The sequence below is a fragment of the Manis pentadactyla genome, chromosome 10 (assembly GCF_030020395.1).
Source record: "Manis pentadactyla isolate mManPen7 chromosome 10, mManPen7.hap1, whole genome shotgun sequence".
Taxonomy (NCBI): Eukaryota; Metazoa; Chordata; class Mammalia; order Pholidota; family Manidae; genus Manis; species Manis pentadactyla.
Genome location: NC_080028.1, coordinates 54,423,004 through 54,449,732, shown reverse-complemented (window position 1 = coordinate 54,449,732; position 26,729 = coordinate 54,423,004). Strand labels below are relative to the sequence as shown.

Here is a 26,729-nt window from a genome sequence, read left to right as displayed (position 1 = left end):
TGGAAAGTATATTCACATATTTAACTGAAAGTTTAGTTAATTTGAATAAAATTAGAAAGCTTTACGTTAAACTGGACTTCCAAGAATTTGTGTTCCAGTAAATGCAAAAACAATGTCTCAAACTGAAGAGTACAACAGCATAATATTTAATTATTTGTATAGCTATAAAGTACTAGAATATAGTACTAGAATATGAAGTACTAATAGCTTTAGTAATAACTTTTTCACTATTTAATAATGTAATAAGAATCTAGTCTCTTTAAAACGTTATTTGTGTGTAGTATTATTCATTCTCTTCAAGTCTTTAAAAAAAACTTTAACATTCTATTTAACATTCTTCTGAAATTACTCAGTAAGTTTTTCCCTAACCCAACAGATCACAGAAAAAAAGTTGACTGTAAAAATGCTTGCAATCCCAAATGACTTTACATCATATGACAGGAATAATCAACAGATCCTTGATTACTATCATTTTTTTCAATGACTTCCTAGAGTTTATTTAAGGAGCCCGATCACTTCCAAGTAAAGAGTTTGAAAACAACAATCTTACGCCATGCTGCTTTCCAGTAGAAAAGACCATATGACTCCCCTGCTTCAAATCCATCTGAAGAGTTGCTTCTTCCAGGAAGCCAATCATGAGCCTCCTAGGCCTTGACAATGAAAAAGACAAGGGTTGGAGTGCTCCTGAATCTACTCAACTAATGCTAATTAAAATTACCTCCAATAATGCAAATTTTAAGAACTAGACATTTTCTCAGTGGACTAATACATCTAAGGCAGGAGAAAACTATTATGTTAACTTACTTGTACCACAAGGACATGATAGTGTACACCTGTAATCATAACTACTCAAGAGGCCAAGGCCAGGGATAACCTGAACTCAAGTATTTTGAGTTCCCTGCAGACGGAATATTCATAAACAGTTCTGTTACTATATCCCTTACCTGTCAGTTTGCTTAAGGAGAGCTAAACTAACACAGTTCAGAAATGAAACAGACAATAAAATACCATTATTGCAATAATACTAAGTGAGAGAAAAGTATCGTCAATTCTTTCTTCATTCACTAGTTAAAGCCAAAGTGGAATAAGATACGTAGAAAAGAAGAACAAAGGGGCTATGGGAAGTAGAATTTTTCAAGATTCACTCTGCTTAACTCCTTGAACTGAAAAAAAGACAAAATAATATCAACCTACTAGCTATCCAAATTCATTTAGTCAGTATCCCAAGAACTCTAGTGTCCATCAACTCACTTAGTCCACACAAAACTCCTAAAATAAGAGTACTATTATTTTCTTCATCAGATGAGAAAAATGAATTGTGGAAATAACCTGTACAGCTAATATGTTTTCAATCCAGGCTGTGTAACTCCACAGTCTGTGCTCCTAATCTGTATCACTTATTTTAAACGTGTTCTTTTGTAATTTCTAGCCAGAATATGGTGTTTAAACTGTTCCTTAGAGTTCCGAGATCCTATGAGAATGCTCCTGGGGCCATTAAGGGAAGTAAAAGAAAGCAAATAAGACACTGGGCACTTCATCCAACCAAAGCAACTTTACTACATCAGTTTAAATGTTGAGGATAAAATTAACCTTTTCATAACAATAATTTAAAACAAGATTTTCATGCTAAAAAGCAAAAAGTTTGAAAGTCACAATATCTAGACTATAATCTTTATAAAGCCAGGATCTATGCCTAAAAGTATCTCGTATATTTGATATTCAATAAATGTTAACTTGATAAATTGAAACTATACTATATGGTAGTACTATACTCACAGAAAAATTTAACACTCATACTGTTACATCAGAGAAAACCTTGAATACCTATACAATTAATTGAAAAACAATAATTATATTAAATCACATTCAGATTAGTGTTGCTTAGATTTTTTTTAATCATGAATTATCAAATGATTTCATTATTTCAAGGCTGCCAGATGGGTTAAACATAACCCATTCTCATATAAAAAACTAGTTACACTTTTCACACATTTTTAAAGATATATCAATAATTATACTGTCTGATGTACTAAAATGCCTACTCATATTTTTAGGATTACTGAATTAATATAAGAAATTACATTAAAATTCAAATTATCAGGAGAAATATTTTACAGTACTTTTGAAGCTCATGAATTATCTTCAATTTCACAGAAGCTACAAAAATGAAAAAAGCATAATTGAAATAGTATCCAAAAAAATTATTTTTAAAAATCTACTTTATTATTTTTTACCCCTTTCATTTGCAGACCTAAGAAATTACATGTATGTTCATGAAATAGAGGAGGAATAAAGGCTAACACCACGATTGTGCATTCCCTCTTATGGTGAATTTTCAGCTTGAGAGCTGATGTGTAAATCAGGTAAAAAATCATAGCGGCTTAAAGAAAATAAAAATGAAGTATAAGCTATTCTAATTCTGGATTTGGATAAAAAGTCAAAAGCAGCCAAAGTACAAACTCCTTTTTTCTCTTCCCCAATTTGAAGAGAGAGTTTTATTTTAGAGAAAGTAGTTCACAACCAAGATACAGATATGAAATATCTACTGCCCAAAATACTTCATTGAAATTTTCATCAAAAAAATTTTAAGATTACCAGAAAATAACAAACAATATCCCTAATAAACCTCACCCTCATGCTGTATCTCAGTTGAAACAGAACATGTTAAGACCATATATGTTAAAAAAGAGGGTCAGCATTAGGTCTACAAATTTATTTTAATAAAATTGTTCTGAACAGAAGCAAAAACTAATAAAATGAAATTTCTGATACTTCAACATACACAAGAAAGTTCAACAAATGCCAAATCTAGCTCAACATAAGTGATTATAAGATTTAATTTTAATACTCATTTTTGAGAAAATTACAGTTAACCATATGGAGACAAAACACTAAACAGACTATATCAAAGGCACAGAAAAGTATAGAATATTTAGTTTTAATACAAACCAAAGCCTCCCATGACCAGCACAAACACTAACTTTTGTTCTCTTCTGACAGACTCAAATTTTTAATGCTTGTGCTGTTAAAATATTTTCTTAATCCTTATGATAAAGCACCAATATTAGTTTTCTATACCAGAATATCAAAAAAGAAACAAAATAAACTCCAGGCTTTATCAAGTTTCTAGAACCAAAGTAATTTAGTGGTGGAAGAATAAGGAGTGATATGAAAGTTAATATGATTTGGTGATACAAGAACAGGGTTTTCTGGTACTGATATAACTGCTACTTATAAAAAACTTTTTCTAGAGATGATACTAAAGATGATTTTCAGTGACTGGGTAGGGTAATCCAACAGATACTCAAACAAAATTAACTTGTCTGTCTGTCCCTATCTCTGTAAGCTCAGCACCCACATACTTCACTTTCTGATATCTAAACAACTTTCAGGATAGTAACATGCTTTGGCTTTTTCTTCTCAGATAAGTTCCCCTTCTCCTCTTTCAGAAAAATAAAAATAAAAACAAATTTAAAATATGTGTTTATCTAACTAGTGCTAGGATCCTATAAAAACAATTTTGAATAAAGTAATTCATATTGAAGTATAAATAATATTGCTCATAAAAGAAAGTTTAAAGGAAGAGTTTATTAACCTGCGCAGTAACTGATGGAGCAAACAGGTTATTTCCTGAGTGGCTCAACTCTAAACCAAGAAACCAGAAATTAACCATTGATGCCCTCTTGTGCATTTCTAAAAGATTGCCAACTCCTGGTTATGGTGGTTAAATTCTACATTTCCAAGAATGCTATAAACATAATGGTTAATTTAGGGGATAATTCAATTAATGGCAATGTACAAAAGGGTTTATTTAGAATGTTAGATGGTGAAGCATCCTATACTTTACTCACATAGTTAAAAAAAATTGTAATAATGTCCCTTAAAATCCATATTCTATATTTAATCCGTATCTTTGGAGACTGTCTCCTGGCCATAGGAGATTCAGCATTAAAAATATGAATAGAGAACAGGAAGTAAGATTTAAAAATTAAAATTCTGAATTTGCAAAAAAAAGCCTTACCAAAACAAGGTTAAAATTCAAGTATCAAAATAGTATACCATTATTTTGGGTTTTTAGAAACACAGAATTTATCTGTAAGAGGGGAATGAAATAACCAGTTCATTTATACATATTGAAAGTGACATTAAAATACATATAGATGTTGTTACTTCAAAATCAAAGACATAAATATTTAACAAGTTAAGTTGGAAGAGGGTACAGACAGAGGAGGAAGAAAAGGGAAGCTCCATGGACAAAGGGCAAAAAAGGCAGTGATCTCTTATATTCCCAAATTAAAAGACCTTTCAGGGGAAGTGATTTGTTAAAATATGTATACAAAAGGAGGCTCATAAAACTTTCTCATTTTTTAAAATCTTAATTTCACATTAAGGTAAAAAAAAATTTCTTCAGAGTTAGAGAATTGGTAACCATAACATACTCATTTTCTAACATTTCTACCAATGTACCACCAAAACAAGAAACTTCTATTGTATATGAAAAGGAAAGATCTCACTAAGGTTTTATTTCTTCTCAGAGAGCTTAGATTTTGTATGGAATTATATTTTTGCATGAAGTAATATTTAATCTTCTATTATGTGGTAATCAATAACCTGCCAACTAATCGAGGAATATGATTATATTCTACTACCAGCACTAGAATGAATAAGTCAAATGTGCATCCTTAAATCTTCCATGAAAACAGAAACACTCAAAACATGTATGATACTCATGTTCTGACATGTAAAACCCAACTTTCTTCTCACTGTGCTGATTTCCATGAAACACATGAGTTTTCACTTTGTTTGGAAAGACCTACCTGGATGGCGGAGTTCATGAAACACGTATTTCCCAAGTTACTTAGGCCACAGAGGCCTGGCTGTTCATTGTTTCTGCCAGGTTCTGAATAATCATAGTTCTTATAAGCAGTATATGATGGGAGACAATAATTTGAGTTCTTCACACTGGAAGAAAACAAAAAATATTTTTCATAATGTAGTCAATCATTACAATATAGTTTTAATGAACAGAGTACTTTAAATCTATTTGAGATAGGTGGTTAGTCATTAAATTTTTTAATAAAGCAATTAAGTCATGTACTTTTTAAGACATGAAACTAAATCAAAATAAATCCCTTAATTAAAATATTCCTCATCCAATCAATCCACAGATTCACTGCACCATCTACCACACCAACCAGTACAAACCACTATTTTATCTTTCTACCCTGAATTAACTGAAGCAGCTTCACAGCTCACTCCATCCTTCATTGCTCCATCAAACTTAAAAAATTCTGACTTCAAACACCACCTGCAGCAATAAATCATCTCATTTATGTCCCTTGCACATCCTGTTACTGTAAAAGATTGAGAACAGTAGAAACTGGAAGAGTTGTGCTTTAGTTACAAGTGAAGCAGAGATTTTCAAGGCCTCTGTGACATCACTGTTTTGATGCACTGAAGATTCTATTTATAGTTTCTATGCTAGACCAGCAAAATCTAGTACTCAAATGGGGAAAAAAAACCTTAGGTGATAAAGACTGCAAAAAATGAAATGATTCTAAGCAAGTACATCCAGTATCATTGGGATTTTCTTTCTTCTAGCTTGTCAGAATAATGAAGATTCTTTAACTAGATGAATATAAATCTCTGGATAATTTGTACTATCACTATAATAAATATTAATCTTAAAAAATCTATATAATCTTCAACTTTAGAGAATCAGGGTAATTTCAGAACAAATTAAGTCAATAAAAATGACTTAAATTACCCTTTTTTTTACATGTAAAAAATAATTTTGTGGAAAAGGAAGGGTTTTCTCTTAATTTTTAACAGGCTATCTTTAAAATATTTATGATGGAGAGTTTAGATGTAATTCAAAGGTTTACTTTCAATCATTTTTTTAATTCATTACAACAAACCTGAGTCATTGCTAAATCAAGGTCATTGCTAAAAGCAAATAATGTAAATAAAAGAGTACAGTGTTATAAATAATCACATGAATCAGTAACTCAGACAATCTCAATTGGCTACAATTTATTCCTGGAATTATTTTTTAAAAATAGTTTTTACATTTAATTTCAAATACTTTCTTCTGTAGCTTCTAACTCCTACTTTAGTATTATAACAGATTAAGTGAACTGTACTACTGCCTGTTCTAACCAAGCCTTTAGTAAACACACACACACACACACACCAACAAGCTAAACAGGTAAAAACACACAAAACCACATCAACTGAAAAATACACATACAATGCTAACCACTAGTGTTTCAGGGTTTCTAAGAAAACACCACTCCCTCTGCCACAAACAAAAGATCAACTCCCAGACTCAAAAAATATCTACCCTGAGATTAAACAAAACAGTAGAGCACAAAGAAATGCAACCTTGTGATCAATTTAAAATCAGAACTGCTGGACTTGTAGCAATTTGTTGTAAACTAAAGAAAACTGCATGAAACAAAAGAATTCAGGCATCTTTTGGTTTTTGCAGATCACTAGCCATATTATTCTCATTTTGTTTTATGCTCCCAGTAACTTAATAAAGTGCAAGGCATATGCTCCCAGTAACTTAATAAAGTGCAAGGCATCTATTAGCAATTCAATGTAAGTTCACTCAATGATGACTGGATTTGAATGTAACTCCAAGGACATGTAACAAAAAGCTGAACCCTGTTTTTCTTTTATTCCCATAAAGAAGTCCTAAAAATCAGGGTCTTCTATGTATTACAAAAATGAAAGGTTGAAATTTTCTACAGATTCTACACATTAAAGAAAAAGAACACACATATTCTACCTGAAAATTATATAATATTTTAGCAGTCAGAGTACGACAGGGAGTATGCCCAAATGCATACAAACACACCACACACACACACACACACACACACACATACACACACACACACAGCAGAAAGTATAAAAGCACATTCTTTGTGGCAATAGGATGGAACTTGCTGAGAGGGGATTCCTATATTTACTGGGAAATGGACAGAAAACTTATTTGCATAAGCAGTTTTTTGGTTTTGTCTTTTAAAATCTGAATTTTTAAAGGATATCTACATTTTGGTTTAAATGACAGGATGAGTATAAGCCTTGTCCAAAGACATAGTTTAGATGCTCAAAGATAATAATGAAAACATGAATTTAAAACATTTTATTACTACCTTGTCAATCACTTCTAATCCACATTATATGTGCTTTCTAAATCAAGTATTAAACTCTTGTCATGGAAAATACCAAAATCAGAGGTTACTTAAACACACTGACAAAGTACATAGAAACCTAGGCCCAAAAAATGGACTCTTATTATCTTTTGTAACTATTTCTGCTATTCTTTCTGTAAAGATTGTAAACTAGTCTTCATCCTATAAACTTACAGTATTTTGCAAAAATAAACAAATTTGCCAGTAATATTAATGGGGATTTAATACTGTAAATTTGTATTAAAAATCTATCATCTTAAATGAAGATGCATTAAAAAATGTAACTTTCTTTTGTAAAATTGAGCACTTTTCTTTTTTTGGCTTAAAACAACATAAATTTATTCTCTTAGATTTGGAGGCTAGAATTCTGAAATTGAGATGTCAGCAGGGCCACACACCCTCTGAAGGCTGGAGGGGAGAATCCTTCCTTGACTCTTGCAGCTCCTGGGAGGGAGCTCCAGGAGCTCCTTGAGCCCTCATCTTTCTATAAAAATTTCAGATTGACTTTTCAATGAGTATACATTTGACATTATAAACTTTACAAATCTATAATTTAATTCTCATGACTATAATTATGCTCACTTTGCAATTAATGAAATGATGCTTTCACCAAGTAACCTGTCAAGAGCCAGATGGCTAGCTAGTTCTGGTAGTCTCCAAAACGCAGTGCCTTTTCACGGCTTAATCTCTTACAGGGAATCATTCCCATTTCAAATGAAAGAGCTTTAAATGAATTAAAAGAAAAATAGAAATTTCCCCTGATTTGGAATGCCAAAAGTTGAAACAATACATTAAAAAGAAGATTTTTTAAAGGCAGTACTTTATCAAAACAAATGTAGAAAAACAGAAAAATGAGCAAATATAAAGAAATTGACACATATTAAAAATGGATTTAAATTATAACAGAGGCAAAAACAAATACTGTATGGAGTAACAGGTAAAATTATTATAGAGTAAACAATATTTGCAACTGATTCTTCATAATATTAGTCTTTAATAAAAGCGATTAAATTTATATGAAATAATGTCAAGTGTACTTTGTTATTACCTTTATAACTAATATTCTTATTTCTGGAAATGAAAACTTTTTATCTTAGTAATGTATCGATACAATTCAACTCCTGAATTTGTAATAAATTTCACACAAACTTGTGTGTCATAACTGATTTTAATATATACTTGTAGAATATCTCCACATGAAGTTTCAAAAATACACTTAACTTTAAAAGATAATTACATATTTTATAAACTTTTAATTAAAGAAACTATGCTATTTCCATCTGAAGTCTTATTAAGCTGCTACTTATTTGCACAAGTTGACTGGAAAGTCAAGAAATAAATTTTATGTGAAATAATTGTTTAGATAATTGTGATAATATTCAAGTGTTTAAAGAAAAACACTTTCCATTTTATAAATGTTAAATTTTGTTCCTTACTAAGAAAGGTAAGCTTTACTTTTAAGGTTCCTCAGTAGCTATATTGCTATTAAAATCTCTTAGTACTGGAAGGAAAATAGGCAAATATAACTAACTACAAATACAGTCATAGGAGAATGATTAATCATGTTCTAAACTTAAGCAAACACACCATTTCCTCTCAGTATCTTCTGCAGTTAGAGGTTTGGAGATCAGATTGTGCTGTAATATTTTTACTATAAGAGGGAAATAAGACAATGACAGAAACACAACAGATCACATATACTAATATGGTGACTCTGATCAAAATAGTCTATTATGCTACACAGTTTATATACAATATTAAAAGTTCTCCAAAGAAGGACTATAAATACACATTATACCTGGAACTGAATTCTTTTATAGTAGATGTGGGAGCCATCTGCATTTGGGAGAAACACAAGTAATATTTTATCTGCTATGAAAAAATTACTTTTGATGAATTTAATTAAAGGATACTTCATAAAATAAAAACTAGGTTATAGGGAGATAGTTCCTTTCACTCTTTGCCTGTGGATATACACTTTAAATGGAAGAGAACATATTACCCTGCAATTTTGGACATTCATAGTGTACTTGGTATTTCACTATTGCAGTACAATCTAATGCTATTACACTGTGGTACACATTTATCATTTTATTAATTAATGAAGTAAAGGAATATATGCTTTAAATCTTGATACACATGGCAGACTCTTCTCTAGAAAAGGTGGACTCATACTCCAACAACTCAAAAAGAATCATGACAAGAATAGATATAATCACTCAACTTTTCTCAATGAGAATAAGTAATGGACAAGTAGACAAGAGTTTTTTATGGTTTGAATTTACACATCTCTAGACAGTAGTGAATCTGAATATTTAAAATGTTTCTATATTTTAGTCCTTTTATTTTTTCTGGCCCAGTTGCATTAATTACCCATTTTTCTGACTGCCTTAGAAAATTTCTCACTGATTTTTATGAGTTTAATATATTTAGAATGTTTATCCTTTGTCATTTGTAGCAAGTATTTTTTCTGTTTGTCTTCTAATTTTTATATGCCTAACAATTAAAAAGTTAATTTAATTTAAATTTTAAATTAGAAATTCTCAACAGCGATCCAACCTTCCCAATGTTTCCTGGATAATCTGCCCAGTCTCCATTAGTCTGGAATGCTTTCTCATCACATTAAATTATAAAGGTCTGGGCTGTCTTTTCTATTCCACTGATCTGTAAGCTGTCTTCTTGGGTCAGTATTATGCTGTTTGAATTCTTACATCTTTATAAGGGATTGTGATATTTAGTAGGATTAATCCTTTCTCATTATTTTTCCTAACAAAATTATTTTGGCTATTCTTAGATATTTATAATCCAGATGTATGTTAAACTTGACTGGCAAGTCCTTCCCCACAACCGACAAAAAAATACAGGAAAATTTTTAAGGGAAAATTAATTAAACCCACAAATTCAATTCATGGCATTATTTTAAAGATCGTTTCATAAACAGCTTTAGTTTTTTAAAATTTGCTCTTAGGGAAATCAGATGCCATTTATGAACTGGACAAGTAGTGCAAATATTTATCTAAATACTGTTAACCTAATACATAAACTACAATGTATCTAAGAATAAAAAGAGGATTATCATCTCTGGATTAAAGTTCTTCCCATAATTTGGACTAATTACAAATAATAAAAGCCTTCTATCTTTTCTTATGAATAAAAACAATGCCAATTTTCAAGGTAATACACCCATATCAGATATTATAGTGAAGTCCAAATGATTTTCAGCCTTCTTTCTTACAGCAGTACAGCACACACTTTCACATAACTTTTATAAATCCAAGATTCTGAAAAATATTCATGAAGGGGCAAGGGAATAGTTTCTCTGAACTTTTTAAAGAAAAAGTGATTGCCTTTTCTGGTATAAAAATTTGTGTATGTATGCTTTCCAGTTGAGAATCACTAATGTACAACTATAAAAAATACTGTATGTTGTAGGTATTTACATATCTAGTTCTAAAATGACATCTGAAATTTTTTCTCTTCCTAAATTATTGAGATTTAACAGATTTCTATATAAATTCAATAGTGTTTAGAATGTAAAATTCTGAAAATGCTTTATTTCTTTTAGTAAACTTACTGTAGTATATATATTATATCAAGAAGTTTATAACTGTGCTTGCTTTCTTGTGAAGTTACTCCTAGAATAACTAACCAGTAATTTAAAAGAAAATCAGTTTTAATGCTTTAAGACTTCTATCCTAAATTTTAGATACAAAATATTTTTTGCAACCACAAAAGGGTGATCAATTAAACAAAGAGTTTTTAAGATTCAGTGCTTACTTTCTGTTGTTGATGTTGTTATAATTATTTGATAGAGATGAAGGAGAGATCTTTGGTAAAGTTGAAAAATTGGATGCACCTGGGGACCTTTAAAAATATGAAAATGTTAAATTAGATAAAAATGCTGAATTTTGAAATTAATTATGAAAAAAAGAAAAAACTAACAGATGACAATGTATGTAGTCAATGAATGCTGAAAACAGACTAATGAGCAAATCACTATACATCTTTTGGCTTTAAATTTCCAATGTATTCTTTCATATAAAAGAGAATAGTACAAGAAGAAACTGTTTTCAAAAGAAATTTATCAAATCAAATACACAAGTTGATATTATTCCTACAGATCTAACCCAATACGCCCATTTCTGAGTTCAGGCAACCATTAATAATACTTTACAATCAATAATTTCCTTAAATCAATGGAATTAAAATATTAAAAATTTAAGGAAGTAAAAAAATCCCCAATTTCTGTCTCAGTATATACCATGGTATTCTAATTATACACAAAACTGATGCAGAGATGAGAGGATTTAGCCATTCTTTAAAATGTAAGGCAACAGGGATAGAATACTGTAAGAGAATTCTAAACATAATCCCAATAAGCAATTTTTGGCCAAAGTTATCTCTGCTAAAAAAAGATGACATAAATCTGACTATGTATTACCTACCTCACTAATTTAGAATTTTTTTTGAGATAATCACAATTACTAAAGGCTTTTAACTAACTAATAATGCTTTAAAGACATGATTTATAATCAACAAATCCATTATGTAGGAATGATTAAAGTATTTATACATCTCTGAAAGATTTCATTTCCCTTGTAATTTTGTAAACATTTTTAACTTACAAGGCAACATCTAGCCCATGAGCTGTAAAAAGCTAACTTTACTGTAAAAAGCTAATTTTAAGACCAGTATCTCACTCCTCATAAATATTCTAAATTAGTGAGGCCCAAAGTAATTAGTCTTTAAAAATCATTTTACTTCCTCTACTCAGGTGCTAATGAACAATGAAATGGTCAATGGGCAGGAAAGCATAATCTATAAAATCTGTTTAAAATCATTAATTTTAGGTAACTTGGATTTTGCTAAATGTACTATGTAGAATAAACGGTGGGTAATCAAATTTCTTACATATAAAAATTTTATTTAACTTTTGAAGTTCTATTATACATTATGAAATCTTGGTTAACTATTTTTCTTCATTTTAAAAGAGGTTGTTTTTGTTAATCTGGGCTGTATACAGGTAGCTTACATTAAGTGTGGACTTCTATTTAGGTGTCTTTCTGACAGAAGACCCATACAAGATTTTATTTTACTGTATTAACGTCAAAACACAATATATCATCAACCAAGTTTTAATATAAAACAACACAAAGAACACATTTAAAACGTAATTTTATATCCTATTATTTTAAGGTACTAGCTTTAAAATATTAACAGAAATGGAGAATACCCTGACAGTTTTGCCTTTACATTAAGAATGCTAAATAAAGAAAAAAAAAAAGTAAGTTTAGTAGAGACTGAATTATGAATTAAGGAGGTAAATTTTTCAAAATGTGACCCATTTGACTACAACTTAACTCAATTCACTACAACTTTTCAGGAACATAAATATAAACCAAATGTTCTCTTGAATTTTACTTACAGTAAAAGTTACAGAAATAAAGACTCATTACTTCATCCAATAAAGTGGCTGAGGCATATGTGTATTTTTTCTTTTTCTACCCATTTGTGACCTTTTTATTATTCATTAGCAACTCTATTCAAGAATACTATGTTTCTATGAAACTTAGAAAAACACTCAACATTTATTAAATGATAACTATATGCCTCACTCATGTACTAGGAATGCAAAGAAAAACAACAGTTCCTAACTTTAAACAGCTCACAATCTAATGGGGAAAGTGACACATAAGCAAAATAACTATAAAACAATATAAGTCCTATAACAAATTTAAAGATTATAACAAAATATACAATGATATGCAGAGTTGGTGGGATAGGTGAGAACTGGAAATGAGAGTATTTGAAGTGGAAAGAATAGCACATCTAAATGGATGGGGTTACAGAAACTGATGTGTTTAGGGAATTCAAAATAAATTCAGCTTGGCTGAAAGAGTAGGAAGTATGTAGTAATAGGAACCGAAATTAGTAAGGGAGGTATGATGATAAAGGAGCTTTTATGTTTTTTGAAGGAATTTGGATCTTATCCAATTGTGCTGCAGCATGTTAAAAGATTTTAATAGGATATCAACATAATCACATCTGTATTCTAGGAAGGTAACTCTTGAGGAAGAGAGACTACAGATTGGGAGATCATTTAGGAGACCAGAAAAAAAAAAAAACAGATGACAATTAATAAGGGCTGTGGCTGAGACAGTGTAGTGGGCAAGGGTAACATGTCTTAGATGTTTAGAAAGAGGTTTTCCCAGTACAGTCCATGGACCTTCAGGGAGCTCCATGATTCATTCAGGGTGCCCATCTGTGAGGTCAAAACTTTTTTCATTAATAACACCAAGGTGTTATTTAATCTCTTTCACCAGGTGGATATTTGTACTGATAGTGCAAAAGCAATGGTAGGTAGAACTACTGACACCTTAGTATTAATTAGAGCAGGAGCGCCAAACGACAAATTAGGAGGTTTACACAAAGCACATCTGCTACATGCTTAAGTCATAAGGTTCTCATGAGTAGAAAGATTTGTGCAATTATTTGGAGTTCAAGCATTAACTAGCCAGTCTTCATGACATCACTCCACTCTTTTACATAAAAGGCATCTGGCAGACATTTTCTTAAAAATGAATGAAGGGAGCCTGTTACTTCAAGGATAACAACTGGAAGTATTTGTTGCCAGTATAAAATTCAAGTATTCAAGCAAAAAAATAAAGTTTTCGAAAACTTGACTTGGCCGTCACAAGCTTGAGATAGCTTCATACTACTTAAAGTCTTTTAAGATTGGTGATGTTTTAAGAAATGTGATTAAATATTGTATAACAAAACGCCAATATTTAGAATAACTGAGTGAATCAATACTACCATGCACGTCAAGTTACACATGACAGATTTTAACATAATAGTAAAAAAGTTCAATGATAGGGTTTCAGATTCCATATTGCAACAAACCTTTCCCCATTAAACCACCACTGGTTAACTTCTGATGCAGTATAAATTACCTGAAAATACCCTTTGTGAGGTCGAAATTCCTTCATGAACTTCAACCCAAACAACATAACAATACATCAAATATATAATAAACTGAATTTAGACACACATGAGAATTCAGCTATCTTCTATTAAGTCAGATATTAAAGAAATTTGCAAAAATGTAACTCATACTTTTCTCAGTAAATTTTTGTTAGAAAACAATTTTTCATTAAAAAATTATGTAAACACAGCTTAGCATTGTTATTTTATTTTATTTTTTATTTCTACTTTTTTTTTGGTATTACTAATCTACAATTACAAGAGGAACATAATGTTTACTAGACTCCCCACATCACCAAGTCCCACCCACAAACCCAATTACAGTCACTGTCCACCAGTGTAGTAAGATGCTGTAGAATTACTACTTGTCTCCTCTGTGTTGGACAGCCCTCCCAGTGCTCCCACACCCTCACATCAATACACATGCTAATTGTAATGTCCCCTTTCTTTTTTCCCCTCTCTTATACTGCCCTTACCACCCATCCTCCCCAGTCCCTTTTCCTTTGGTAACTATTAGTCCATTCTTGGGTTCTGTGAGTCTGCTGCTGTTTTGTTCCTTCAATTTTTTCTTTGTTCTTATACTCCATATATGAGTGAAATCACTTGGTATTTGTTTTTCTCCGCCTGGCTTATATCACTGAGCATAATCCCTCTAGCTCCATCCATGTTGTTGCAAATGGTAGGATTTGTTTTCTTCTTATGGCCAAATAGTATTCCATTGTGTATATGTACCACCTCTTCTTTATCCATTCATCTACTGATGGACACTTAGGTTGCTTCCATATCTTGGCTATTGTAAATAGTGCTGCAATAAACATAGGGGTGCATCTCTCTTTTTCAAACTGGGCTGCTACATTCTTAGGGTAAATTCCTAGAAGTGGAATTCCTGGGTCAAATGGTATTTCTATTTTGAGCTTTTTGAGAAATCTCCATACTGCTTTCCACAATGGTTGAACTAGTTTACATTCCCACCAGCAGTGTAGGAGGGTTCCCCTTTCTCCACAACCTCGCCAACATTTGTTGTTGTTTGTCTTTTGGATGGTAGCCATCCTTACTGGTGTGAGGTGATATCTCATTGTGGTTTTAATTTGCATTTCTCTGATGAATAGCGATGTGGAGCATCTTTTCATGTGTCTGTTGGCCATCTGAATTTCTTCTTTGGAGAACTGTCTGTTCAGCTCCTCTGCCCATCTTTTAATTGGATTACTTGTTTTTTGTTTGTTGAGGTGCATAAGCTCTTTATATATTTTCGATGTCAACCCTTTATTGGATCCGTCATTTATGAATATATTCTCCCATACTGTTGGATGCCTTTTTGTAATATTGGTGGTGTCCTTTGCTGTACAGAAGCTTTTCAGTTTGATGTAGTTCCACTTGTTCAGTTTTGCTTTTGTTTCCCTTGCTTGGGAAGATATGTTCATGAAGAAGTCACTCATGCTTATGTCCAAGAGATTTTTCCTATGTTTTTTTCTAAGAGTTTTATGGTTTCATGGCTTACATTCAGGTCTTTGATCCATTTCGAATTTACTTTTGTGTATGGGGTTAGACAATGACCCAGGTTCATTCTCTTACATGTAGCTGTCCAGTTTTGCTAACATCAGCTGTCGATGAGGCTGTCATTTCCCCATTGTATGTCCATGACTCCTTTTATCATATATTAATTGACCGTATATGTTTGGGTTAATATCTGGACTCTCTATTCTGTTCCAATGGCCTCTGGCTCTGTTCTTGTGACAGTACCAAATTGTCTTGATTACTGTAGCTCTGTAGTAGAGATCAAAGTTCGGAAGCGAGATGCCTCCTGCTTTATTCTTCCTTCTCAGGATTGCTTTGGCTATTTGGGTTCCTTTGTGGTTCCATATGAATTTTAAAACTATTTGTCCCAGTTCATTGAAGAATGTTGTTGGTATTTTGATAGGCATTGCATTGAATCTGTAGATTGCTTTAGGGAGGATGGCCATTTTGAAAATATTAATTTTTCCAAGCCAATAGCATGGGATGAGTTTCCATGTGTTTGTGTCCTCTTTCTCTTAAGAGTGTCTTGTAGTTTTCAGGGTATAGGTCTTTCACTTCCTTGGTTAGGTTTATACCTAGGTATTTTATTCTTTTTGATGCAATTGTGAATGGAATTCTTTTCCTGATTTCTCTTTCCGTTAGTTCATTGTTAGTGTATAGGAAGGCAACAGATTTCTGTGTATTAATTTCATATCCTGCAACTTTGCTGAATTCAGTTATTAGTTCTAGTAGTTTTGGAATGGAGTCTTTAGGGTTTTTTATGTACAATATGATGTCATCTGCAAATAGTGAAAATTTGACATCTTCCTTAAGAATCTGGATGCCTTGTATTTCTTTGTTTTGCCTGATTGCCGTGGCTAGGACCTCCTGTACTATGTTGAATAACAGTGGGGAGAGTGGGCATCCCTGTCTTGTTCCCGATCTTAGAGGAAAATCTTTCAGCTTCTTGTTGTTAAGTATGATGTGGGCTGTGGGTTTGTTGTATACGGCCTTTATTATGTTGAGGTACTTCCCCTGTATACCCATTTTGTTGAGAGTTTTTATCATGAATGGATCGTTGAATTTTGTCAAATGCTTTTTCAGCATCTATGGAGATGATCATGTGGTTTTAGTCCTTCTTTTTGTTGATGTGGTGGATGTTGTTGACGGATTTTCAAATGTTGTACCATCCTTGCATCCCTGAGATGAATCCCACTTGATCATGGTGTATGATCTCCTTGTTGTATTTGAATACGGTTCGCTAAGATTTTGTTGAGTATTTTTGCATCTATATTCATCAGGGATATTTGTCTGCAATTTTCTTTTTTGGTGGGGTCTTTTCCTGGTTTTGGTATTAGGATGATGTTGGCTTCATAGAATGAGTTTGGGAGTATTCCCTCCTCTTCTATTTTTTGGAAAACTTTAAGGAGAATGGGTATTATGTCTTTATATGTCTGATAAAATTCAGCAGTGAATCCATCTGGACCACGGGTTTTGTTCTTGGGTAGTTGTTTGATTACCAATTCAATTTCTTTGCTGGTAATTGGTCTGTTTAGATTTTCTGTTTCTTCCTTGGTCAGTTTTGGAAAGTTGTATTTTTCTAGGAAGTTGTCCATTTTTTTCTAGGTTTCCATAGTATTCTGTAATAATCCTTTGTATTTCTGTGGGGTCTGTTGTGATTTTTCCTTTCTGGTTTCAGATTCTGTTGAGTGCGTAGATTCTTCTTCTCTTTATAAATCTGGCTGGGGGCTCATCTACTTTGTTTATTTTCTCAAAGAACCAGCTCTTGGTTTCATTGATTTTTTTCTATTGTTTTATTATTCTCAATTTTATTCATTTCTTCTCCGATCTTTATTATGTCCCTTCTTCTGCTGACTTTGGGCCTCATTTGTTCTTCTTTTTCCAGTTTCAATAATTGTGATTTTAGACTATTCATTTGGGATTGTTATTCCTTCTTTAAATAGCACAGCATTGCTATATACTTTCCTCTTAGAACTGCCTTCGCTGCATCCCGCAGAAGTTGGGGCTTTATGCTGTTGTTGTCATTTGTCTCCATACACTGCTTGATCTCTGTTTTAATTTGGTCATTGATCCATTGATTATTTAGGAGCATGTTGTTAAGCCTTCATGTGTTTGTCAGCCTTTTTGTTTTCTTTGTACAATATATTTCTAGTTTTATGCCTTTGTGCTGTGAGAGGTTGGTTGATAGGATTTCAATCTTTCTGAATTTACTGAGGCTCTTTTTGTGGCCTAGTATGTGCTCTATTCTGGAAAATCTTCCATGTGCACTTGAGAAGAATACGTACCCTGTTTCTTTTGTGTGTAGAGTTCTGTAGATGTCTGTAAAGTCCATCTCTTCTAGTGTGTTGTTCAGTGCCTGTGTCCTTACTTATCTTCTGTCTGGTGGATCTGTCCTTTGAAGTGAGTGTTGTGTTTATGTCTCCTAGAACGAATGCATTGCTTTCTATTTCCTCCTTTAATTCTGTTAGTATTTGTTTCACACATGTTGGTGCTCCTGTATTGGGTATATATATATTTATAATGGTTATATCCTCTTGTTGGACTGAGCCCTTTATCATTATGTAATATCCTTTTTTATCTCTTGTGACTTTCTTTGTTTTGAAGTCTATTTTGTCTGATACCAGTACTGCAACAACTGCTTTTTTTTGCTATTATTTGCATGAACTATCTTTTTCCATTCCTTGACTTTTAGACTGTGTATGTCTTTGGGTTTGAGGTGAGTCTCTTGTGAGCAGCATATAGATGGGTCTTGCTTTTTTATCCATTCAGTGACTCTTTGTCTTTTAATTGGTGCATTCAGACCATTTACATTTAGGGTGATTATCAATAGGTATGTACTTATTGCCATTGCAGGCTTTAGATTCATGGTTACCAAAGGTTCAAGGGTACCTTCTGTACTATCTAACCATCTAACTTAACTCGCTTATTAAGCTATTACAAACACAGTCTGTTGATTATTTCTCTCCCTTCTTATTCCTCCTCCTCCATTCCTTATGTGTTAGGTGTTTTATTCTGTACTCTTTTGTGTTTCCTTTGACTGCTTTTGTGAGTAGTTGATTTTATTTTTTGCCTTTAGTTAGTATTTGGTTGGTCTGCTTTCTTTGGTGTGATTTTATTTTCTCTGGTGACATCTATTTAGCCTTAGGAGTGCTTCCATCTAGAGCAGTCCCTTTAAAATACCCTGTAGAGGTGGTTTATGGGAGGCAAATCCACTCAACTTTTGCTTGTCTGGGAATTGTTTAATCCCTTCTTCATATTTAAATGATAATTGTACTGGATACAGTATTCTTGGTTCAAGGCCCTTCTGTTTCATTGCATTAAATATATCATGCCATTCTCTTCTGGCCTGTAAGGTTTCTGTTGAGAAGTCTGATGATAGCCTGATGGGTTTTCCTTTGTAGGTGACCTTTTTTCTCTCTCTGGCTGCCTTTAATACTCTGTCTTTGTCTTTGATTTTGCCATTTTAATTATTGTATGTCTTGGTGTTGTCCTCTTTGGGTTTCCTGTGTTAGGAGATCTGTGTGCTTCCATGGTCTGAGAGACTATTTCCTTCCCCATTTTGGGGAAGTTTTCAGCAATTATTTCTTCAAAGACACTTTCTATCTCTTTCTCTCTCTCTTCTTCTTCTGGTACCCGTATAATGAGAATATTTTCTGTTTGGATTGGTCACACAGTTCTCTTAATATTCTTTCATCCCTGGAGATCCTTTTCTCTCTCTCTCTATGTCAGCTTCTCTGCGTTCCTTTTCTCTGATTTCTCTTCCACTAACGGCCTCTTGCACCTGATCCAGTCTGCTCTTATGTCCTTCCAGAGATTGTTTTATTTCTGTATTCTCCCTCCCTACTTGCTCCTTTAGCTCTTGCATATTTCTCTGCAGGTTCATCAGCATGGTTATGACCTTTATTTTGAATTCTTTTTCAGGAAGATTGGTTAAATCTATCTCCCCAGGCCCTCTCTCAGGGGTTGTCTGGGTAATTCTGGACTGGACCAAATTCTTCTACCTTTCCATGGCGATACTGGTAGCTGTAAGCAGGCAGCACGTGTGTCAGCTGGGAGAACAAAGTCCTTTCGTGTTTGCTGGTCACCTTGCCCTTCTCCGCTGCCTGTGTTGGTTACCTGCACTCCTAGAGCAGCCTCCAGATTAATCCCCTAAGCTGCCATGGGCGGGGTCACCCTCAGAGAAGCCCAGAGCCCTGCGGGGTGTGGCAGGCGTGCCCAGTGTGCTCTCCTGTGAGAGCAGCGCCTGTTTGCGCCTTGCCCTGGTTTCTTCTGTGCCGGACAGGTGCATGCTGGCAGCGGCCTTTGGATCTGGCCCGGGCAGCTGCGCACCAGGAGGAGATTCTGTGCGGCTGCTGGGGATGCAGCCACTCTGCTGCCACCGCTGGCTCATGCGGCCACTCCTGGGCCGCTTGGCTGCTCTGTCACTCCCTCAGTTGCTCAAGGCTGCTCTCAGGCTACTGGGCTGCTGTGTCAGGGGCCGTGCTGGCTGGGGAAATGATTGGCAGGCTGCTTATTGCCATGAGGTGCTTCAGAGCTGCACTGCCACCCAGGGGGTTAGGGTGCCTGGAGTTCCATGGGATTCCCAGCTGCTGGGCTGAGTGCACTGGAAAGATTCAGTCCAGCTGTGAGGTCCCTGTCCCTTTAAGAATTTCAAAAAGCACTTGCCTTTCTTTTGTCCCAGGGGAGCCGTTTGCAGATTTTGCTTTTCTGTTTCTCTAATATCCAGCACACTGTGCAGTGTGTGTCTGCACTCCCAGTGGAGATTACTAGGGCTGGTTGTTTAGCAGTCCTGGGCTTTCACTCCCTCCCCGTTCCAACTCATTTCCTCCCACTGGGGAGCTGGGGTGGGAGGAGCGCTTGGGTCCTGCCAGGCTGCGGCTTGTATCTTACCCCCTTCGTGAGATTCTGAGTTCTCGCAGATGTAGATGTAGCCTAGCTGTTGTAGTATATCCACTGGTCTCTCTTTTAGGAATAGTTGTATTTGTTGTATTTTCAAAAATATATATGGTTTTTGGAGGAGATTTCTGCTGCCCTACTCACGCCGCCATCTTGGCTCCTCTAGCATTGTTATTTATAATAAAATTTTTTATTCTAACATGGTAAGTGTCAATAGATACAATCCACATAACAAGTTGAGAGTTTAATAAATTTTAAGATTATAAAGGAGTACCAAGATTAAAACATTTAAAATCTTCAGGTTTAGGAGGTAGAGTCTGTAAGACTTGCTAATTAGATGAAAGAGACTCAGCTGAAAAAGGAACTCAAAATGACTGTGAAATGATAGCTGAAATCAGGAATAGAGGATATGGATATAGTTTAGGTTGAGGGAATGGAGCAGGTGGGGTAAAAAGATTTTAGATCAGTTTGACATGGTGAGTACTACATGACATTTACAAAAAATCTAGAATTCAGAAGAAGAGTTCTAGGCTAGAAATACAGAATGGTGTATCTATCTGTATTAGTTTGAGCTGAGGGACAGGAGGAGCACAGAGTACACATACTAATTTGGAGAACCTGTTATGGTAAGAAAGGAAAGGTCTTCAGATGAAAATTTATAGAATATCAATACATTTAAGGCGTGAGAATACTGTTGTATATAGCCAATGATGCTGAACACTACACAGTTCCAAGGAGGGCCTCTCACACTGACTGCAATGTGAATGATGCCCTCAAGAGCTGTGCAGTACACAATCTGAATACACAAACATGGCAGGCAGGAAGGAAAAGAGCCAGCCAGCCACAGGACTGGTCAGAGAGTTGAAAGCAGTCCTTGAAAAACCATGGTATCATGGATCCAAATTAAGAGAAATTCTTTAGGAAATAGTTACCATAATAAACTAGGTTAAAAAAAGAAAAGAAGGACTTTGTTAAATCCTGAATGTGTGGTAAGGAATAATTAAATATTGCCTCTTTAAGGAAGCTGCCTGTTAAAGGAAGAAAAACTAGAAATGATATTTGGAGGAAGTTTCTGTTTTTGTTTTTAAAGATGGGACAGATTTGTTTATATTTTATAGGCTGGGGGGTAAGATTCTAGAAAAGAAACAAAAGAACGAACTAGTGTCAACTCAGTGTGTACTATATGTGTGGCATTTACATACATACATATGTAGGAGATCAGATAATGAAAGAAAGAGCAAGGTCTAGGAGGCACTGGTATAAATACCATCGGTAGAGGGATTGCCCTTAAACAGCATGGAGACCAAAGCGAGAAGGATAGATGTGATCCACAGGTAATTATCAAATATGTTAACATTTTAAAAATGCTGCTAAGGACATTACTGATAAACGTTAACAGTTAGATCACTTACCTATTTTCATTCTAACTTCTGACCTAGACTACACATAGCCCATCTAACTAACACTGTGGAGTTAATTTAGGGGTTGAATAATAGTCAGTGCATTACAACCTAAGTCTTTTAGCTCTCTTTCTTTGATGTAATATGGATATTACACTTCACTAGCAACTATACTCTGTGGCTAAAGAATTCTAAAGTATATACTAAGTTTTTCCACCTGTATTTAAACAGCTATGATAATGAAAAGATGGTGTAAAAAAGCAAAAATAGAGTAATGCAGAGTCACCTAGATATTTATTTATCCTTGATAAAAAATAGTATCAATGGTTTTATTTATTAAAGTAATCCCTCTTTTCAAGCAGAGCACTCAGGGACAGAGTGCTGTAAAAACACTAATGTGGTGCTAGCTTAAGTTTATACTTAGTGTTTCAGTCATCAATCTGGAATTCTGTTAATAAGAACAACACAGATGGCAGGGGGACAACATATGAGTAAGAAATACGGGCTTAGTTTACCATTTGATTTTTTTTTTTTAGTCTCTCATGCCTTATCTGTTTGATTCTCGATTCTTCTCTAGATGTTTCCTACCCCATGAAAATTGCCTCTTCATAATAATCTATGATCCTTAACTTTTTTTCACCAGATACTTAATCATGACTTCTGTCAATATTTTTTAGCAATTAATGAAAATGTCTGAACTAAATCAGTATCTCATGCTACCTTTATAAGAAGATTTTTACTTATACAAAAACAGCAAAACTTGGATCTTTCTATTTCTACCATGTTAATAACTTCAGGGACACTCTTTAAAGTAATTACACCTACATGGAACTATACAGAAAAATATTAATAATACAATTTACTCAAAATTTAATAAAGTTGTACTTCAGATAAAAGCTATGACCAAGGAATAAGGTATTACATTAAATTTTCTGAAGAGTAAGGGACAATTTATGGATTAGTTTTTTCCACTTTAGGAACCTCCAGGTTTCTACAATTTTTTGACCTTAAAATAATTTTTTCAGAAACACAAAATTTAAATAGCTACACATCTACAACTAAATAATTACACTCCCCACCTGATACCAATGTCTTCGAAAAAGTAAGTGGTCATATTTAACAGCACTGAAAAAACTTTGAAAGTTTAAAACTTCTCTAAGTATTAATAGAAAAGATTGTGTTCTTGAGAAGTTGTAGGAAATAATAAACTTAAAAACGATTAGAAATGCAAGTTGTGAGAAAACCAATATGCACTGGAGTACTTTTTTTTATTAAGTATAACTGATATACAATCTTATGAAGGTTTCACAGAAGCAACACTGTGATTACAACATTCAACTGTATTATCGTCTCCCCCCACATCCCATTGCAGTCACTGTCCATCAGTGTAGTAAGATGCTATAGAGTCACTATATTTTTTTGTTTTCTCTTATATTTACTTGTCTTCTCTGTGCTATACTGCCTTCCATGTGAACCCCCCTACATTATGTGTGTTAATCACAATGCCCCTTAATCCCCTTCTCCCTTCCTCCCAAGCCACCCCTCCCCACCACCTTCCCTTTGGTAACTGCTAGTTTCTTCTTGGCGTCTGTGAGTCTGCTGTTTTGTTCCTTCAGTTTTGCTTTGTTGTTAGACTCCACAAATGAGTGAAATCATTTGGTACTTGTCTTTTCTCCACCTGGCTTATTTCACTGAGCATAATGCCCTCTAGCTCCATCCATGTTGTTGCAAATGGTAGGATTTGTTTTCTTCTTATGGCTGAATAATATTCCATTGTGTATACGTCCCACACATCATCTTTATCCATTCATCTACTGATGGACACTTAAGTTGCTTCCATACCTTGGCTATTGTAAATAGTGATGCGATAAACACAGGGGTGCATATGTCTGTGAATCTGGGATCTTGCTTTCTTCGGGTAAATTCCTAGGAGTGGAATTCCTGGGTCCAATATATTTTTATTTTTAGTTTTTTGAGGAACCTCCATATTGCTTTCCACAGTGGTTGAACTAATTTACATTCCCACCAACAGTGTAGGAGGGTTCCCCTTTCTCTGCATCCTCACCAGCATTTGTTGTTCCTTGTCTGTTGGATGTTGGGCATCCTAACTGCTGTGAGGTGGTATCTCATTGTAGTTTTAATTTGCATTTCCCTGATAATTAGCAATAAGCACTGGGGTATTTTTAAAATATGTCTTGAACGTAAAGATGAAAATTTCAAATCATATGCTGCAATATGGCAGAAAAATCCAGATAAGAAAACTTTTGTGTATTTTTAAATTAAGTTTTTAGATTTCTAATACAGATTTTGGGTTGTTTTGGGACATATACATTTTTATAACTGCAGGACTACATGTTTTAAACAAAATTATATTTTACCTTTAATATTTTTTAATATTTAGCATTTCTTCTCAATCAAGTAGCCCCAAAATTTATACTTCAGGTGAGAATATATGGTCTCAATTCTGATAAAAAATGGGCTTAATATTATTTTAGGACCTTTAGAGCACTTAAATTCTGTTTTCAGTGGTACAGGGAAGTCTGACAATTAGATACTAACATGTTTTCTCTTGGCAAATATTTGCCTATTGCAATCATATTCTTACATTTTCTTTTTCATAAGCAGCACCTGAAATACAGATTCCTAGACCCACCATAAAAATTTCTATTTTGCACATCTGGGATGAGGACCTTGGAAGCTGCTGCCTACTGTAGTTCACATAGCATGTATTATAAATGCAAATTCATGAGCCTCACCAAGATCTACCAAATCAGAAATTCTGGGGATGGGGCCCAAGAAACTATGTTTTAACCAACTACTCAAGAGGTGATTCTTCCTTCTATCACCATCTTACAGCTTTTACTGATTTTTCCTTGGCTTCTGACACTCTATATGGGAACTGGTTATGTGCTAAGCAGTGTAAGAACTGGGCAAAGCCCAGGTTAGTGATGTTTATTAGAACTAACATCTTTATGCCATGCTGAGGGCCAGGGCTTGTCCTTCTGACAGATACAATGGCAATTTTGAATGTAGAAAACAGGCTCTTCTATATTTTCCCATGTTGAAATTTCTTTCCTAAAGGCCTAAAATTACATGCAGTCTGCTAGAGCTGAATTTAAGTTACCTGTGCTTATAATAATGTGATCTCCCTGAATACAAAGAAATCCACTTTTTTTAAAAAGCTGGCATTCACCCAGACAAAAAAGAATCTGTTTCCTGACTTCAATTACATGTAAATGAAAGCAAGTGACAATTCCTCAACCTTTTCTTCTAATCTATACTCCTATTTTCCTCCACTGTAAGTACTTTTTCTATGTTCTTAAATATTATGTTTTATATAATATGCATTAAATTTACATAAATGGTGTTAAATTAAAATCTCATTTTGTTTATATTTTTTCTCTCAACTGTATGTTTTCAAACAGCCAGCTTTGAAGATCTCACCATTGTTGCTTCTACCTGCTAAACTGGTATTCCACAACATACCAACATTTATTTTTCTTATTCCCTCTCCTTGTGATAGATACTTAGCTAGGCTGCCTCCAAATCCTCACTAGCACAAACAATGGAGCTACAAAGATTGTTTCTTCAGGAACCTGCATAAAAATTCCACTGTTTGCCCTGTGACAGGGATTAAGCATTCCTGATGTAATTAAACACTGAATGATTTATAGAATGGAGTACTAGTTTACACTCCCACCATCAATAAACAAAACTTTTACAACCCTCCAAACACTGTATTAGCAATTTCTTCACTATTAGACATTCTGGCAGCTGGTAGATGTATCTCATGCTTCATTTGAAATTTGTTTGCATATCTCTTCATTTACCTGTTAGCACTTGTGTTTCTCCTTCTTTGAACTGTCTATTCATATCTTTTATTTTTTAAAAGCTTTGTTGCCTTGTTTCTTTAATTTATAGCAGTTCTACATTGTAGGCATTATTCCCTTGTAGGTTTTAGATTTTCCAAAACTGACATTTGACTTTTAACCTTGTTTATGGTTTGCTTTAACAGAAAGATTTAATTTAGAAATCACATCCTTTAATTTTCACCTTATGTTCTGTGATCCCTAAGACACAGACATTCTCCAAAATTTCTCATTAGCTTTAAAGCTTATATTTCTTATTTGAGTCTTTAATCCTTCTGTATAAGGTAGTATTCTTGCTTTTTCTCCAGTCAGTCAGTTCTCTAGTAAAATCTAAGCACCTATCTGCTTTAAGCAACCTATTTCTCATTTTCTAGCGGTACCACTTATCAAGTCCTCATATATAGATGAGTTTTTCTGAGCTCACTAGTTTATTCCTGTCTACATGATTCTATTATGCGATTTTAATATCTTATACTAAGTTTTACTTATATTACATCCAACAAAGTGGAGTAAGAATAAAATGCAATTTGTAAACTTACACACATTCTCATGAAAAATTTAAATTCACTTAAAGGTGTGTTATAGTTTTGAAGAAAATTAAGTACCAAGTTATCCTTCTCTTTTATTTGCTAAGTTAGCAATTACTAATTATTAACTTAAGAAGTATTATTTTAAGGATTTCAAAATATAGGTCGACAACCCCTTATCAGAATATCTGAAATTCCAAAAGTTTGAAAACTTAAAGTCTTTTTCACAATTCACTTGAGGACAACCTAACCTGAACTGATATGATGCTATTTGTATCCATATTTATCCTACTTAGTGTGAATATTTGCTGAATATTACTGTGTTTGATTAAAAGA

The 26,729-nt window shown here is 33.7% G+C and overlaps 1 protein-coding gene across 5 annotated transcripts in view; it reads right to left on the bottom strand.

The window, feature by feature from the left end:
- The window catches only part of USP15 (ubiquitin specific peptidase 15), a 138,274-nt gene that overhangs the window by 45,255 nt on the left and 66,290 nt on the right, over window positions 1-26,729 (bottom strand). For 2 of the 5 annotated variants that reach the window (XM_036894893.2, XM_036894897.2), the window contains exons 7-8: window positions 10,980-11,066; window positions 4,818-4,962 (exon numbers count right to left, since the gene is read on the bottom strand). In XM_036894893.2, coding sequence (XP_036750788.1) covers window positions 4,818-4,962; window positions 10,980-11,066 — 232 coding nt within the window. Of the gene's footprint in view, window positions 1-550; window positions 651-4,817; window positions 4,963-10,979; window positions 11,067-26,729 lie in introns of those variants that run through there. The other 3 variants (XR_005026753.2, XM_036894895.2, XM_036894894.2) reach the window with 3 other exon arrangements.